Source organism: Synchiropus splendidus, chromosome 17 (genome assembly GCF_027744825.2).
Source record: "Synchiropus splendidus isolate RoL2022-P1 chromosome 17, RoL_Sspl_1.0, whole genome shotgun sequence".
Classification (NCBI taxonomy): Eukaryota; Metazoa; Chordata; class Actinopteri; order Syngnathiformes; family Callionymidae; genus Synchiropus; species Synchiropus splendidus.
The window spans coordinates 14036967-14050171 of NC_071350.1; the positions used below are offsets into that span (position 1 = coordinate 14036967).

At 47.0% G+C, this 13205-nt stretch overlaps 1 protein-coding gene across 2 annotated transcripts in view; it reads left to right on the plus strand.

Moving 5' to 3' along the window:
• The first annotated feature begins 205 nt into the window (after nt 1–205).
• Nucleotides 206–13205, plus strand: part of klf8 (Kruppel-like factor 8) — a 29991-nt gene continuing 16991 nt past the window's right edge. Inside the window, exon 1 of one of the 2 annotated variants that reach the window (XM_053846811.1) lies at nt 206–622. In XM_053846811.1, the coding sequence (XP_053702786.1) occupies nt 596–622 (27 nt within the window). In that variant the 5' untranslated portion in view covers nt 206–595. The remainder of the gene's footprint in view (nt 623–13205) is intronic. The other variant, XM_053846810.1, reaches the window with a different exon arrangement.

A 13205-nucleotide genomic window follows, 5' to 3' on the forward strand; every position in this document is an offset into this window, starting at 1 on the left:
ACGGCGCAGTAAGCCGGTGGCGAACGTATGTCCTCCCGCCCCGCTCCAGTGTCCTCAATTAGCCTGCTGGATGACGTCACTAAGGTGACATGGGCGCCCGCGCGCCGCGGCGCTGCAGTTTCCCGGCGAACGTGCGCAGCGAGGCGACATTAAACACAATAAAGAGCGGGTCGGAGTTGCGGGCGCGTGCGAGCGGGTGGCGGGTCGGGCGGTGCCGGGTCGCCTCGCTGCAGGGCTGCGCAGCCTGTGACTGACAGAAAGATGAGGGGTGGGGACGCAGGGTGGGGTCACGAGCAGGGAGAGGCGGAGGCGGAGAGAGAGAGGGAGCCCAGCCCTGGAGAACACGGCAACAACACCGACGGAGAGCAGCCACAGACGCCGACTGTTTTCGGGGGGAGCCGAGGGAGTCTTCGACGCTGCGGACATGAACTGAAGGAGGAGGCAGGGACGGTGCTCGTACACCCCGAATCCTGACTGTGAAGGTGGGAACCAGAAGCCCCCCTCTCTCCATTCGAGTTCCTGCTGAGCTACACCCAGGCCGACCCCCTCCCTGCTCCCGCTGCTCCACCCCTCCTGCACCGCTCCGGCAACCGAGATGCACACGGAGACCCGTGGCAAGAAAGTAAGTGCACGTCGCGGCGTTTCTTGCTCTTGACATTGGCAGCTCCACATGTGAGGAGACACTCACAATGTTGTCGCCGATTTCATCTCCACCCTGGCATCGTAACCCGGAGCGAAGTGATCGATAATCTACGCGTTCGGACCGCTGTCACGCTCCGCAGGGTCTGTGGTCGCAGGTCAGCTCAGTTTGAAGTGATCTCTGAGAGGCAGGAAGGAAACTGCAGCCTGCAGGACACCATCTTAGCTTTTAAAGGGCCAGCGCCCCCCTTTTTTCAGAAATTGTATTTGAACAATATCTCTTATATTTTCCTACTCTCTGTGCAGAAGATGACTCAGTGTGTCCATTCCTTTATTACAATTCAACTTCATATTCACAAACTCTTTTCTAAACATTGTTATTTAGTAGCGCTGGACTCCTCTTGAGGTGAGCTCAGCCACTCAGGAGAGACTCGGTGTGGAACCAGCCCTTTGTAGTGGGAGGAAGCCCAGGGGCGGACCGAGGTCTGGAGAAGAAGTCCAGGCCTCTGAGTTTCAGTGCTGCCCCCTCGACCTGACCCCTTAAGGGACGATGGAATGAAAGCAACATCATGGAAATGGATTCCCTGCATTAGGGGAAGTTGAGCAACGGGAGCCTTACCGTCGGATCAGCTGGTCGGTGAGAGGAGGGAGGAGATGAGCGCCTCAGAACGGTTGGCGAGACAGGAGGGGGTCATGTTTCTGCCCGGTCAGGTCACCAAAATTCTACTTACAGACGGGCTTCAGTACAACAGTGACACTGTCAGCTAAGACCATTAATAAAGTGGATCCAGAGAAGGTATTGATTATTTTAGCTCAATAAAAGAAGGTTTACTTTGGTGTCAGTTGAATTGTTTTTTTTTTTTTTTTTTACATATTGTTTTTTACTTTTTCCCCTGAAACATCTGTTGTAAAATTGTATTTTAGGCAAATAGATATGTTTTTTTTCAGTGAGAATTAGAGTGTGTGTGGATGGAGTTAAACCCTGTCAACACTCTGAGAGACTCAGGTCTGTGGGATTTTTTTTTGGTCTGTTTGTTGAGTGGTGGAAGTCAAACCTGGTTGGAGTCTCTCACAGGACTCAGTTAGATGTGCTCGGTTAAGGTTAGGTCATTTGGTATTATCGATGATATTATAGTTTTATCAGCTATAATATAGAATGAAAGGACAGAAGTGAGAGCTGATGGACGTTTGACTGCATGGGGTGAATGGATGGATGAATTGGTGGAGGACTTGATGAGGAAAATGAATGGATGCATAGAGGGATGGATGTAGAAGAGGATGGAAAGAAAGGGATGTTGATGTGGGTGGAAGTATCGCCATTATAAAGGTGAATGATGAGTGAAAGTATGGAGCAGGAGTTCTGAGGCAAACTGGGGCAGTTTGTCCAGTGGCACATCTGTTTGTTCAGCGTGAACTCGACTGGACTCCTGCCTCCTGCTGGTGTGTAAGACTGAGCGTGAGGTAGGAAGACAGCGCGTGAGGAATGTTCCGGTGGCTGCAGGGTCATCACCAGGGTCAGCGCTGGCGGCCGCCGCTCGCTCGCTCGGGTCGCGTCGCTGAGAATTAACGGCTGCGGCAAGTCTGAGAGAGTTAAATGTCAGATTTCCTTGTTAACCTCCAAACTTGATTTATTCCTGTTTAAATGTCACGAGCGCTTTTGTCACTGGAACATTTGGGTTTCCTGGCCACAGTATTGTTTTGGTGAGAGATGATAGAAACCTGTGCGGGCTTCCCACTACGCCTCCAATTCAATCGAAACATCTTCAGCATATCATTATGTTGTTTACAATTAACATTAAAGTACAACCATAATTAGCTATTATGATGTTTTGTAATTTATGTAGAGGTTTTCTTCAATTTTAGTTCCGCACAGTCATCACAATTTGCTCTTTTTATTTTATGTAAATGACAGTATATATTATTTACAATATTCTTCATATTTAGTACATTTTTCATGCATTTTGTTACTTTCTTTGCCCTGTTATTGGATCATTTAACTCTAAATTTACCTAGTATTTTTATATCCTCTGTGCAATAAAAAAAAGCAAAAATATGAAGATTAATATCAGCACTCTCTTGAAAACCCATAAAATAATTGTTGTATATAATAGTTTGTTTTGGGAGTGTTTGAAATATCTTTCATTGTTTCATTTTTAGCGGGTTTGAGTGTAAAATTTTAATAAGACAAAAACAATACGTCACAAACAGAACTATTTATTTGGGAAATAATAATAAGAAATTTCAAGGAAAAATATCAGAGGAAAAAAAGCAAAAATATGAAGATTATTATCAGCGCTCTGACAACCCATAAAATCATTGTTATATATACTAGTTTGTTTTGGGAGTGTTTCATTATTTAATTTTGAGCAAGTTTGATTGTAAAAATTGTAAATGAGGTCCTGCACAACATCTTCTGCTGGTTTTCGCTCAGACTCACCGTCTCAGCTTGAAGAACCGTGGTGTCGTCACTGACCAGAACGCTGTTGTTACCGCGGCGCAGCTTCCTCCAGCAGGACATCGCGTCACATTATCGTCTCACAAAGCCATTAAACAGTAATTCTATCACATTTGCGGTGTGAAATCTCATCAGGTCCGATCACAGATGCACCAATGACTTGTTGCTTCCCATGACTCAGCAGAGAAGGACGTTGTAACTGTCTTTTTTTTTTTAAACCGCGTTTGCCGGCTGCGCTGGCTATTTTTAAACGCTCCGACAGCACCGTGGCAGAGACTTCGTCAGTCACTGACCTACAAATATCTGAACCACCACTGAAGTCAGGGGGCACTGGAGGAGCTGATGTCAATCTGAGATAGTAAACATTAGTCAAATGTCAAGGGAATCAGGGTAGTTCTACTCTGAGTCTCTCCTGGATGACTGAACTTCCATCGACCCTATAACTGAAGAGTTAAATGTGGGAGAAATCCGAGGCATGACGAAATTAGATTCATTTCATCTTAACCTAGACAAAATATAAATATCACCTACACACCATCACCTCTCCACCCCTCCACCCCTCCACTCCTCCACCCCTCCACACCTCCACGCCATCACTCCTCTACCCATCCATGCCACCACACCTACACGCCACCACTCCTCCACGACTCCTCACCTCCACGCATCACTCCTCACCCCTCCACGCCACCGCTCCCCCACGCCACCACACCTCCACTCCTCCACACCTCCATGCCATCACTCCTCAACCCATCCATGCCACCACACCTACACGCCACCACTCCTCCACGCCACCACACCTCCACGCCATCACTCCTCACCCCTCCACGCCACCGCTCCCCCATGCCACCACACCTCCACTCCTCCTCACCTCCACGCCACCACACCTCCACTCCTCCTCACCTCCACGCCACCACACCTCCACTCCTCAACCCCTCCATGCCACCACACCTACACACCACCGCTCCTCCATACCACCACACCTCCACTCCTCCTCACGTCCATGCCACCGCTCATCCACGCCACCACACCTCCATGCCATCACTTTTCCACCCCTCCATAACCACCACACTACGACTCCTCCACGTCACCACACCTCCACTCATCCATGATTAATGTATTGAACTATATTCTGATTATTAATATGACAGAAACAATACATCACAAACAGGAATATTTGTTGGTGAAATAATAATAACATAAATTGAAATTTCTAGGAAACATATCAGAGGAAAAAAAGCAAAAATATGAAGATTATTATCAGCACTCTGTTGACAACCCATAAAATCGTTGTTAATATTGTGTAATAGCAAGTGAGCAATAAAAGCTTTGAAGGACAAAACCAACATATATAAACAAGGAACATTAGAAATGGAAGTGAAGCAAAGGACAGATGAGGTTTGTGGATGCGATAAAGGTGTAGCAACCCCAGACAGGAAATGCTGAATGACTAAGAACAAGTCTGAAAAGGAGATGACTGTCATCAAGAGAAATCGAAATAAAAAATCTTTACTGTGGAAAGTACAGCGATTAGTCGTGACTGCTTTTGTGAAAATGCTGCTTCAACTGTTGGAGCTTATGGAAGAGAATTTGCTGTGAAATGTCTTCATCAATTGCATTTAATGCTCACTAAAAGCCTGAAATCCAGAGTGTTACAACGTGAAGTTTATCTCACGGTCACTCTGCGGATGCGGGGAGGGTGAGAAGTCATGTGATTGGCCGCCTCAGAAAGAAGAGCTTTGTATTAAAGGGTTGTGGTTTCTTACTACTCTAAAGTTGTTATTCGCCGCCCGCTTTGTGTGGTCATGCATCCGGCTGCTACGTCCAGACAAGCGTCAGGTTCGGGAGGGTTTGTCTGGAGCGGGTTCTTCGGTGAGTCTCAACATTGGAGTGTCTGTGATGGTTCAAAATGGCTGGCGGCACATTTCGGTTTCGGGCTCTTTCTTACTATTTACAGTCAGGACGCTGCTTTATTTCCTCTTCGGCAACATCCATTGATGCTCTAGCAGCAACCACAGCAACTTTTCATTGACCCACGAGCCTGCTACGGATCAAACCAGACATTTTATATGTGTGCTGTGTGTCCACTAGAGGGGTTAGTTCAGACAGACAACTTCTGAGCCTTTGCTGAGTCGACCGTGGAGAACTGCATGGCTGAGTCCTGCAGAACGACTCTTATTCAGAAAGTAGTTTGTCTTTTTCCTTCGACCTCAGAACTGTTTCATAACCTCACACTTCCTCAGACCAAGGACCTGCTCACAAGCTGAGTTAATCAGGAGGAGGAATGTGTGCGAGCTGCAAACTGACGTTGTGAACATACACAGAACCTCAAGAACCTACGTATGAGGCTTGGAGAGTGAGGGGGAGAAATCAGTTAAACCAGATCCTGGGTTTGGTGCCAAGGGGGATACATTCCCAGGTCCAGTTGGGTATTGATCTGAAGTCAAAAATGAAAGCCTGTGACTGTGGACCTTCAGCATGATGAAGTCCCTCATACTGTATCTCCAGAACACAGGTCACAGTCCTCTTGACAAGTTCACGTTCCGACCCTTCTATCTTTGACTATATTCAGGTTAAGGTCAAACAAGCTGGACCATGGTGTGGCATGATGTCCAGGTCTCCAGGTGTAGAGCGTCCACTCAGGTGGTATTCTGTTCTGCGGTGGTCCTATAAACTTCCTGTTCTCACCCAGAGTGTGCCCAGGTGTGGTTGCTCATGCAGCTTGCCCTGGTGCCCAACTCCAGATTCCTCCTACTAGTTCGGTGCAAGTTCAAGACTTGCATCAGTAGAGGTTGCATTGATAAGTCCAGACTTGGTAAGCATTTTTTCCTTATCAGGGATACTGTCAGTACTCCAAAGTCTAAAAGGCAGGATGATCCGGGAAGCTTTCTTGGCTACCAGGTCTAAATCCAGGGCCAAACCTAAACAATCGCACCCCTTTATTGTCCAGGGAGCCGGGTGTTGCCCACCTGAGCTACTGGAATCTGGGCCTCTTTGCTTAGACTGCTGCCCCCGCAAACCCAAACCTAGATGGCTCAAGCTAAAGTACATACCTTGTGTGTACTGTGACAGCAGGACTACTATGCAGTCTGTGTATCTGTACCTCAAATCCGACATTAAGGGTTAGTCCTATGGTCCTGTCCTAGACTAGTTAATATTGAGGTCAAGAGGAGAGGAGTCTGAAGGGCTGCACTCTTGGCTGTTTGACTCACAGGGGAGTCTGGGTCTCTTTGTTTAGACTGCTGCCCCTGCTACCCAAACTTGGATTACCCCATATGAACCGCCAGTCGTGGTTCAACTCAGGATGAGCGTGAGCTGAGACTCTCAGTTCCCCGGTGAGGGAGTTGTGTGTGTGTCAAATGTGAGCTCTTGAGCAGAATGTGTGTTGGCAGTGGGAATGTGTGAATGTGAATTATGTGAATGAGCGGTGCGGGGTGGGGTCTGCAGTGTGTGCGCGCAGATTCCTCGCTCTGTGTAAATGTTTGTCGAATGCCAGCGTCCACTTGTGCCTGTGTGTGTATTGGCCGCGTCACCTCAGATTAGGCTCTGATGTGCTGTTGCGGTGTGACCTCCTACCAACCATTAACAAGGAGGAAGAAGAGGAATAGGGGGCGTCAGGGATTCAGGTCGCCATGGCAACCACTGCCACGCTGCCAAAACGGCCACAATGAGAAGAAAGGGGGACGTGGGAGGCAGGGGGGAGGACGGAGGGAGGGGGCGGGGCGTTGGCCGAGGTGTGTCTGAGAATGTGATGATGATGATGATGGATGCAGCCATGATGATGATGATGATGATGAAGCTCATGCCAAAGATAGTGTCATTCAGGATTTACACCAAAGGTTTTCGGGCCTAAAAGAAGCCAGAAACCTGTTCTAGAATTTGGCCTCCTTGTGATCAGCTTGATTCCAAACTTTTCAGCTTTTCAAGATGATGTGAAAGTCATTGTCCCGACTGCGGTGTTGACATTGAGTAGTAGGCTCTTGTCGGTCATGGATGTGGCACTAACTCCAGCAGCTGGTCATAACTAAAGGACCTTTAGAGGTGAATGGTGGAATGGCATGAAGTCACAAACTCTGTCAGTCAATTTAGCAGCCTTGCTACTTAGCGTGTTATTTTGAAGTTTCACTGAACTGTAAAATTAAGGTATCAAAAACCTGCTAAAGGTCGTTTAACCAGGCTCGTACCACTTAAGTGGGACTCACCCACCACATGACACAGTTTTAGCGCCAACTCCATCGGCATCTGAAAGCCCGCGACCTTCAGATTTGCCCTCTCACAGGTTCACTCTGACGTCATGCAGCAAAAATCTCCCACCAGGAGTTTCGGTTTCTCTTGAGCTGATGGTTGACAGTGTTGTGTCAAGGGCTGATACGTGTGGGGTGAAGAGGATTGTGTGTAAATGTGTTCGTGTGTGTGTGCACATATCGGAGGGTGTGTAGGGAAGTGGTGGCGACGTTGCGTCAACAGGGTGTGGTGTGATAACAGCCAGGCAGCTTCTCTCTCTTCGCTCTCAGGCCAGATGGAGACACACCCATCAGTATGTGTGTCTGAGTGTGTGTGTGTGTGTACGTTTTCATATGGCTACCAATAATTAAACCCATACACCTCCAACTATTTGAATGATTCCTAGATAGACATGAACCTCCACCACATCAGCAACACCTTTGTTTGGAATTAGAGTGGAATTGTTACTTCCAAGCTAACAAAATGTCATGTTTTGATAATATATTTAAAATACATCATTTGAATTGTCTACTTAAAGAGAAATGTGAGTTAGAAGAGATATGACTCTTAAATAAAATGTAAATATTCAGATGTTTATTGTTCAATATTTTGTCGACAGTCTCCCCTTCTTCCAATCTTCCCATCTGATTTTCTCTTCTCTCTCTCTCTCCCCCTCCTCCCAAACCCAAGAGCCGAAATTGCGCAACAGCTTCGACCTTTAACCTGGTGGCCAGTAAACACTTTTGTTTGTCCACTGCTGGTTTGAGTTCGGGGTCTGACAGGCAGCTGGTGTTTTGGGCTGCTCCGTGCACTTCGCTCCAAGTTTGTGTGATAAGATAACCGAGTGTGTGTTTGTGCGTGCGCGAGGAAAGAGAGCGGCCACCTCATTTTGGGAAGTCGAAAGATGACTGGTCTGACTGCTGAAGATCACAGCTGGTCTTATCTTGGGAGCGTCAGGACGCAGCGCTCCGACCCAGAATGCACTGTGCCTCCTGAGCGCAGCTGGATGACCTCACAAACCCTGTTACAACTAGCAGCTAGACCACTGCAACAATTACACAAATAGTGACTATGATTGTTTATTGACTTCGTTGATTCGTTCACGCAACTCGTCGCAACATTCGTCCGCAACATTTGCTAGCACGGATCTTTATGTACGACACGTTTACAACATTGAGTCCAGCTTATGTGCTAAAAGAAGACTGTTTCAGGTGGCGGTGTGCCAAAAAAATTGAATAAACAATAAAATCAATTTCGAATTGAATTGAATTGTGAGCTACAATCCCATCTCTGACGCCAAACCTGTGAGCTGCTGCTGACCTGGTGTCGTGTCTGTCGCTCTGGTGATCAAGTGGGGATGGTTTTATAAGTGGGACTCAGATAAGAGGCATGTGTGTGTTTAAGACTGCACTACAAAGCAGCTCCTTTATTACGGATCGGTCAAAACCACACAGGTCTACACCAGAGAGTGTCCAGCGAGGGGGTAAGACAGTCAGTCGACTGGGGCGGTCCCCAACCCCCCACCCAAAACCAGCGCACGCACGCACACATGCGCGCAGGGCCAGGGGGTTTGGAGAGCAGAAGCAGTGACAGCGAAGAGCGAGTTGACCCAGATAGTCTTTGGTGTCCCACCCTCTTCAGCTCGCACTGTAAAAAAATAAGCAACTGAAGACTCCACGTCTGATGCGCCGATCTGAATCACAGCTGTCAACTCCAGCGTGTCTCCGCTCTTGGCTGTGAGATGAGAGACGTGGTTGTGTGACGTCTCGCTCTCACTGGACCAAATCTCTCCTCTCTCCCCCTCAAATCTGATCCAGGAGAAATGGTGTTGATTTTAATGTTTGATATAGATAAAGCTAAATGATTTAATACTATCTCAGGGTCTTGTTCGCGAGTCTGGGGAAGCTGAAGGGTCTTCAGCCATGCATTATGGTGAGGAAAGAGCTGAGCTATAAGACAAGGCTCTCCATTGACTGGTGGGTTTCTCCTCACTCTGGTGGTCACAGGTTTTGCAATTGGAAGAGGAAGTTTTATCTGCAGGGTCTGGGCTATTGTTAGAAACTCACTCATCCATGAGATACTCACTGTAGAACCTCTGCTCTTTTAAGAGATGACAGTTTCTCTTGCTTCTTTAGAGGATGTATCCTGGACCAGTGAGGTGTTCTGCTGTGAGGAGGCCCGGGGCAGACCCGGGAAAATGAGTGGATGTTTTTGGAACCCAGCAACAAGGTTCTCACTGTCATGAGGAGGCAACGGAATGCATTTTTGAAACTTCAGATCGTCGCCTCAGAATCGCTTCTCTTTCTTTAGAAGCAGATATTTGGTCTTCAGAAGATGAAAAATGAAGTCTCCGGCATCGGCAGCTTTAATACCTAAATTAGAAATTAAAGTGTCGCCTTGTAATCAAAGCTGATAATCCCTGATGCTCCCTTGTTTCAGCAGGACGAACAGCCAGGTGTGAGAAGGCGTTTGTTTCCATGTGGTGGTGAAAGTCCCGAGCTCTCCCATCAGCCGGCTGGTTCTTCAGAGCGGGTGTGAGTGGGATCAGATGAGGATGAGCCTTCACATCACGCTCAGCCGACTTGCTGGTTATAAATAGACTCCCGAAAGTGGCCACTCTGAGGTCCAAACAATGGACACAGCCTCTGTACAGGATGAATGAGCTGGTGAAACGGAACTCAAATCTGATGCAGTTGTAAACGTTCAAAAGTGAGTTAGCATGTTAGCCATAAACAGCGGTTATCAGTGGATATCAATGGTTCCCAAATGCTGACCCATCTTAAGATTCAAATGCCTTAAGGGATGCTTAAGGGCGGTTTTACATTGTACCCTGTCTCAAGACAAAGCGCGTTTGAGAAGTCTGAGATGTGAACACAAGCAAGTTGGGTTTTGACCACAGACTTGATCCTGGCGAGAGAGCTGCACTTTGTCTCAGGAACCTCTCCGCAGGTGGTGAGCTTCTCACCTCAGGCGACTCTGCGCTAGATGCCAGAAACTACATATACAGCGCGACCCCACACAAACATGATAGATGCCAGGCAACAAAGGGTCTGATCACTGTCTGGGTGGACAACATCCTTCAAAAACAACTTCTCAAACTCTCTGAACAGTGAGGTGCGCAGCCTCAGCTGCAGGAAAATGGTGCTGGGGAACAGGAGCGCAGTGCAGTGGTCCGGGACTACGGCACAATGTGTGCGGATGTTTGATAACTCATGTGTTTTCGCCTTTATTAACTGTTTTCACTGCTGCGATCTCACAGTTTTCTGCATGAGGACAGCGAAGAGGGAAGACACTGATTTTTCCCAAGTGACTGAAGATCAACATTCATTTATCCGTTCTGATATCTGGATCTGTGCTTAAATGATTCAAATCTTCTAGATCAACTGTAATGTTTGTTCAACGTGTTGTCGTGAGAGCAGTGTGGCTCAAACAAGACGCTCCGTATTACGCAGTTTGTTTCCACTATTTCCCAGTAAAAGTTAATGTCCGAGGTGACGATGACTCGTCGTGTTACGAAGTGACAGAGAAATAAGGTGGTCAAGCCGATGGCGGTAAATGGATTGTCGCACGGCTGATGCCGACTTCCTTGAGACCTGATTCGTCGTGAGTCACAAACCAGGTATTTTGCTCTGAGCGCCACCAGCTGAGGAGAAAAAAAGGACATCGCCTGAGGTGCAGAGGTGCGAGGCTGCACAGCAGGGGGCGAATCGAACTCAGGCCACCCGAGACAGAACCTGCAGTGTGAAACCGCCCTAAATGTGACGCTCGACCCACTAATATAGATCTGAACTCACGTCTCTGGTTTGTTCTTTGGAAAGACATATTGAGTCTCATTACTGTCCCTCTGGAAGTGATCAGAAAGAGCTGAATTCGTCTTTGCTGTTTCATGTTTCTAGCTTCAGCTCCCCCTGCTGTTTGGGCGTGGCACTAGCTAGCATGGCGTCGTGCTCTGTGTCAGTGTCGCCAGTCGTAAGAGCTCTGCTAATGAGTCTGGAGGCTTTATTGGACCCTCTCAGGAATGCAGAACTGTGAGACTCAGACTCTGTGGATGTCTCCCAGTCGTCCCTCGCCACCCCCACCCTGACTTCCTGTGGAGGGATCAGAGCCTGTCAGGGTCACACCCACCCCACCCTTTTTGTATTCCTGGAACTCAGCACATGAACCTCCTCCTCCAGGGAACCAACACACACACACACACACACGTCACTCTTCGTGTTAATGCACATAGACATGCATGCAGGCCCTGACTATCACAACTTGTTAGTGCCACGCAGCCCCTCTCCGCCCCCCCAACCCCAGTGCCCCGTCAGCCTGCAGATGTGGATCAACTTGGATTCATAAAGAGTCTGTCACTCGTTCTCCTGACCCGGCGGCTTTCTGAAGAGTTCGCCTCCTGTTGTTTCATGGCCCTGCTCTCCCTGAGGTCACATGACTCCTCGCAAGGCTCAAACTCCACCCCGCTGACGCGCTCAGGTTTATATGTGGGTGATGTTCTGTGAAATAACTGCAGCAGACGACACTTGAATGCCTTTTTTTCCGTCTCATATTGTTGTGCAGCTCAGAGAATTTTGCATGAAGTTCATCAAGATCTGCTGCTTAATTGGGGAACCCCTTGAATGACAAAAGGTATTTTTCCCCATTGTTGTGAGGAAGTCAGTGCTGCACCTGAGCTGCCGCGAGGAGGTCTGCATTTGAATGACCCTGCGGACGATTGTGATTGTTTCATGAATGTCCCAAATGTTTAATTCATCGCAGCAGTTAAAGAAGTATTTTTAGGGCGGATCTTTATTTAACTTTATTGACACCATTTAGTCACTTAGATTTGATCTTCAAACAAGGAAATTCAAGTGAGATCTATAAAACTATGTAACCAATACTGAAAATAGCCTTTTATTTTCATTTGGTTCACTTAACATTGACATTTTTGTGCGTTTTGGTTGTGTCGTGTGCCCCCACTATTTACCCTCTTTGACTCAGTGGAGAATAGCAGTAAAATTATTCGGGAGTGTCAGCACTTTCTACGTTCACGTGACAACTGGTCTGGAGTCAGGCAACTAGCCTTTCATAGATGGAGAAGAAAGAAAACCTGCGACGGGTGATTGTTGTGATAAGGAATTCAATCCAAATACATTTAGCATGAACAACTAACCCATTTAAGATGTAAATTATATTGATTTAAGTCAATGAAATGCAGATGACCCAGCACAGTTAGCAAGGCTAACACATAGTAGCGCAACAAATCTGTGAAGAATCCTGTCCACTTTCAAGAAAATTCTCAGCTTTGTTTACTCTTTTATACTCAACAATGCCGTATATATGTTCTGAATTAAATACTTTATTCCCTCAGGTTTAGCCTGTGTTGTTAGCAGTGTATGCTAGCCACTTCCTGTATGCATTACCTCACTTCCTGGGATACAGGATTCCCAAGAACCGTTCTGCTTCTGTGTTTGGTGGATTTCCTTCCTCTGGATGTGACACCTCAAACCAAATATTGTATTTCTGACTTTGCTACCTTCACATAAATCCCTCCTCGCTGCTGTCAGCAGTTTATTTTGATATTGTTTGAGCTGTTTCTACCTGAACTGCTGTGTCATGTTGGTGCTCCACCTCAGAGTCTCAGGTTAGAAACAGAGAATGACTCGTGATTTCTTATATAGGAACTTAGTATTAGCCACACTACTCGACTAGAATTGGTATATTTGCAATATTTAAAGGCTTTTAAAGGCATTATCATCATTTTCAACGTTCTTCTGTATTTAATTATTTATACAGATGTATTTTTCATGGTTGATGTGATGCTTTATTTCATTTTTGTCAACTTTAGCCCATATTCGTCAGTCATTTATGTGCAGTTGCTGGGGTTGTCGGGTTAATTCTTGCGTCCATGCCT